Source organism: Triticum urartu, chromosome 7A (assembly GCF_056163025.1).
Source record: "Triticum urartu cultivar PI428250 chromosome 7A, HENAU_Tu73, whole genome shotgun sequence".
NCBI classification, from domain to species: domain Eukaryota; kingdom Viridiplantae; phylum Streptophyta; class Magnoliopsida; order Poales; family Poaceae; genus Triticum; species Triticum urartu.
In genome coordinates, this window is record NC_141879.1 from 648631670 (window position 1) to 648636515 (window position 4846).

The window sequence follows — 4846 nt, forward strand, 5'->3', positions numbered from 1 at the left end:
TTCACATATTTTAAGAAAATGTTTATGTAATTTACAAAATTTCCATGTGATTAAAACGGAAATATGTAATTGGAAAAAGTCTTCACATGTTTTAAGAAATAAAGCACACCTACTAAGGAATAATTCGCCCCACCTAACATTGTACGTGATCCGTTCTCTCCATGCCGTCCCCCGCCCCCTCCCCCGTGTCTTTTTTGCATGGTAATTTCCCAGCGCTGAAAGAACTAGTGATAATGGTAGGTTTGTTGTTCTTTTTTCTCACGTTTCTGCTCGCTATCTCGGCGGTCTATCCGTTGGATGGGACATGGGAGTGATAGGTATCGGGAGAGAGGTAGCAACCACAATGCCATGCGTTGGATCGTGGTTTGTTTATCGATGGAGTTGCAACGGACGCCACTGGGTTGATGGGAGCTTGACGATGACGAATGCGACGCCGAGAGCTACTCCATTCTTCAGGGCTCCTTCCTGCTCGTAGTGCCATGACCATGGTGATAAGGCGGAGATGGACGGCGGCAAGGCAATAACAGACTACAGTCAGCCGCCCAGCGAGATAGAGGCTCCTTGTCGCCGTGCACAGTGGCGGACCCAGGAATTGAAGTTAGCCGGGGTGAACATTTAATGTTTAAATTTTTTTCACTACAAATGCAGCTATATTCAACCAGAACTCATAGCATTCAACAGCAAAAGGATGAAAAGACTATTTAAAACTAGTACACTGTTAAAAGTCGCCGAGGCCGCCTGACTGCTCACATGGACTCTTGCCGCTTGAAATGCTCAGTTATGCCACAATATGATCCCATAATTCCTATTTCCAAATGAGACCTACAAAATAAAGAATGCATTAGCACAAGTGTGATGAGAGTTGTATATTTTGATATAGACACACATCTGATGGTAACTGGGTGGTAGTATACCTTTAAGACGTAATTGCATACTGAACACGAGGTTGTAGAGGTAGATGACCTCGACGGTTCTTCAAGGCATGAAAATGAACCATAATCTCTTTATCACTAATTTTAGCAAATATCTCGCGCTCAACAAAGCAAACCATCAAATCATTAAGCCAATCATCACCCATCTTGTTTCGAAGATCAGTCTTTATAATATTCATGGCTGAGAAAACCCTCTCAACTGATGCAGTTGCCACCGGTAATGTCAATGCAAGTCTGATGAGCCGATAAACCAATGGGAATACCAGATGTTGGCTACTCTGAACCAACTTGAGAGCAAGAGAACTCAAACTATCGCAAGCCAAGAATTCAGTACTTCTTTTCATCACATCAATATATATGTTGAGTTGATCAGTCAACAGATAGAGCTCTTGTGAAGAGAAATCAATTGAGTAAATATTTGCAAGCTCAACTAGCTTATCATGATCAAAGTTGCTAAATGAGTCTCTAGGATCAAGGCAAGCAATGCACTTCAACAAGCGTGTAGAAGTTTCACTAAATCGATTATTCATCTCAACTATGTTTCTATCCAACACCTCATTGAATATAGTTACCTTGTAATGATGGAGACAAGTAACCATTTTGCGTGATCTTCTTGGGTAACCCCTTGCTGAAATGTTATCATCTATATTGGGCACTATTATATTTCTTGCAGCACAAAAGTTAGTAGTAGATATTAAGAAAGGCTCCCATCCATCATCTCTCAACTTTTGTAATAGACTTTTCACTGACACAATCATATTCATAGCACAGACTATATTCTGATCTTTTTGTTGCAATGCTTGTGACAAATCATTGGTTAAACCAAGCACTCGAAGCATCAAATGCAAGATAAGAACAAATTCAAATGTTTCCATGTTTATCATAAAGCCAGAAGCCAAACCTCTATCATCAGCATCTGCTCCATCAAGAGAAATACCATGTAGCACTTCAACCACGGAATCCCACATTTGATATATCCGGATTAGAGTCTTGTGGTGTGACCCCCATCGTGTATCACCGGGTCTTGCTAAACTTGTCTCTTGATGCTCGCCTTTTCCTGACAAAATCTCCCCATGCTCTAACTGTAAAACCAGGTTGTCATGATGCTTCTGCAACAATGCATCTTTTCTTTTACACAAGGCACTTACCTACAAGAAAAGAGTAAGTGCATTAGAATTTTATAATGGCTAGATATATACTATTTGGATTTGCAAATCCATAAGCTATAAGAAATAAAAAGTACTAACCATGTTGACAATCTTATTTGTATGTCCAAAGAAATCACTAACAGCTAGGACTCCCTTGACAACAGCAACAACTACCAATTGAAGTTGGTGGGCAAAACAATGCACATAAAAAGCATACGGATTGACATCTAGCACCAATTTCTTCAAACCATTAAGTTCTCCACGCATATTTGAGGCCCCATCATATCCTTGTCCTCTCAATCTAGACATGGATAAATTATGTTTAACAAACATTGCGTCCAAAGATCTTTTCAAAGAAGCGGATGTAGTATCAAGAACATGTTTAACACCAAGCAATCTTTCCAAAGACTCCCCTTTTTGGTTCGCAAACCTTCAAGCAAAACAAACTATAAAATTAGAACAAGCATGTGAGGGTAGAGTAGGTACATTCAGAATTAGAACAATCATGACAAATAACTAACCTCACAATCACAGCCATTTGCTCTCTAACCGATACATCACGAGACTCATCAACAAGTAGAGAGAAATTACTATCACCAAGCTCAGTCATTATCACTTTTGTAGTCACTTCGGCACATGCTTGTACTATTTGTTTTTGGATTTTATGACAAGTCAATTGATGATTGCCAGGAGCATTTTTATGGACCACATCGGCTACATCTTTGCACCTTTCTGCATACCAATCCAACATCTCAAGGAAATTACCCTTGTTCATGGAAGTGGTAGTCTCATCGTGCCCACGAAAAGCTAGGCCTTGAGAGACAAGAAACCTTACCACACCTACAACAGCCCTCAAACGCTCTTCATATTCAATATGTGATTTCTCAGTATGAGAAGTCATTGCATATGACACACTTTGCTTTTGGTTTTTGAAATCTTCACACCGTCTTCTAGCATTGTTGTGAGCGCTGTTTGGTCCACCTACATGAGCATTGAATATTTCCACTGCCTTCTTCCAATTTTTGAACCCTTTCTTAGTGAAGACATCATGGCCAAACTTGTCACCAATGCTTGGAGGCTTGAAAAGAAAACAATGGAAACAATAGGCAGATTTTGTCTCTTTACTATACTCTAGCCAATCATAATCTTTATACCATGCTTCTTTGAAGTTCCGCCAATCTTTCCCAAAAAGAGTCCGAGGAAAATCATGACCATACAAACGTCCAACACCTTTCGACAAATATGCCCTTCTCATTTCATCTCTAATTTCTGGAGTTGCATACTCTTCAATTTGCTTACGTGTGCCAGGATCAGGATCCACATCAGCTAAATTAAATGCCGGAGGAATGCCCTACAACATCAAATGGCACCATATCAAAACCGAGTGTCCTATTACTGCTATCTGCTATTCAACATTCCAAGTTTCCAACTAACATATCAAAGGAAGCGGATATAAGAAGACTAGAAGAGGATACCTGCCGGTCGTCGGAGTCATGTGGTCGCTCTCGCTTCCGTTTGGCTCTGGCCGCCGAAGCTGCTGCCTCTGCCACAGCCGCCGCATATTTGACAGCAGCAGCCTCAGCCTCAACTTCTTCGAGTTCGACAGCAGCAGCTATGCCTATCCAATCCACCTCTTCGCCGGAGTCCATCTCTTCGCTGAAATCCATCACCGGCACAGCCCCCACTGCCGCCCCTCGCCGCTGGCCCGACCTCCAGGCTCCAGCACCAGCACCGCCCCACACAGCCGCAGTATCAGCCCCCTCCCTCGCCGATGCAGGAGCGAGAAGATGAAGGAGCCGCCCCTCGCGCCCGGGAACCCCTGGCCTCTGGGCTCTGGCGACGGCGCAGCACCGCAGCAGCAAGCAGCAGGTCGTCTAGGTCGTGCAGAGGGAGGGGAACGGTGGATTGGATTTCTGGATCGAGGACTAGTCAGCAGATCTAACAGACGTTTTATTTTGGGCCTGTAGAAAATAGCCCAGTCCACTGGCGAACCGGCCTACATCTCTCTGCTTTCCTCTTATCCCTTCGCTCGCTGGCTGCCGCACGAACAGAGACGCTGCACCCGCTGGTTTTCTCCGCCGCCGGAGGAAGATAGGTAGGTAGGGGTCGATCCTCCGCCGCCGGCGACCCGGGGCGGCCGCCCCAGCTCGCCCCAATGGTGGGTCCGCCACTGGCCGTGCACACGCCAAGCCTGACGAGCAACGCCGGGGCAAAATCGAACCTGCATCATAGGATGGTAGCCACGGTCGAGTGGGGCGCAGAGACTACGGTGCTCGAGGTGAGCGCGTTGGATGCAGCCGTATTGGATATGCGTACAGTGCAAGGAACACAGGGTGGCGCTGCACCTGTAGCCTCAGTTGTTTCTTCGTTGGATCCATAATGATATGGGAACAAGCATAAACACGGATGGAGCCTTGGCAAGGGAGATGGCTATCCAAGGACGCTAGAGTGATTCTGATGAATTCCTTTTTTATTAGCCTCCTAATGTATCTCATGGGATTCTATAATTTACATGAATCCCTCCATCAGGAGGTAACCAAAATCCTCTCCCAGTTTTTCTAGGCCGGCTTGAATAATAAACAGAAATACCACATGGTGAAGTGGTCTGAAATCTGTAAGCCTAAGGACCAGGGTGGTCTTGGGGTCATCTCATCCAAGTGGATGAATATCGCCCTCCTCTCGAAATGGCTCTGGCGGATCCAGACTGAGGAGGGCGGCCTTTGGCTGGAGATTATTCGCGCTAAGTACCTTCGTGGTCAACCTTTG

The 4846-nt window shown here is 44.7% G+C and overlaps 1 protein-coding gene across 3 annotated transcripts; it reads right to left on the reverse strand.

Annotated features, from left to right (window-relative positions):
* Nucleotides 1-592: 592 nt before the first annotated feature.
* Nucleotides 593-4534, reverse strand: LOC125523914 (uncharacterized). Of its 3 annotated transcripts, none has more exons than XM_048688981.2 (5): nucleotides 3556-4534; nucleotides 2602-3431; nucleotides 2180-2381; nucleotides 915-2080; nucleotides 593-822 (listed from the first exon to the last, which is right to left on the reverse strand). In XM_048688981.2, the coding sequence occupies exons 1-4, from the start codon at nucleotides 3745-3747 to the stop codon at nucleotides 917-919; spliced, it is 2388 nt and encodes a 795-aa protein (XP_048544938.2). In that variant the 5' UTR covers nucleotides 3748-4534; the 3' UTR covers nucleotides 593-822; nucleotides 915-916. The 3 variants fall into 3 exon arrangements, with proteins under 3 accessions (XP_048544938.2, XP_048544937.2, XP_087391803.1); XM_048688980.2 differs by having other exon boundaries at nucleotides 2180-2510; XM_087535677.1 differs by lacking the exon at nucleotides 3556-4534 and having other exon boundaries at nucleotides 2180-2526; nucleotides 2602-2868.
* Between the last annotated feature and the right edge of the window lie 312 nt (nucleotides 4535-4846).

Coding starts and splice junctions, on each gene's coding strand:
- LOC125523914 (XM_048688980.2), bottom strand. CDS start 3,747: ATGGATTTCAGCGAAGAGATGGACTCCGGCGAAGAGGTGGATTGGATA. Junction 2,511..2,601: donor CAAATGGCTGTGATTGTGAG/GTTAGTTATTTG, acceptor TTTTGCTTGAAG/GTTTGCGAACCAAAAAGGGG. Junction 2,081..2,179: donor CAAATAAGATTGTCAACATG/GTTAGTACTTTT, acceptor CTTTTCTTGTAG/GTAAGTGCCTTGTGTAAAAG.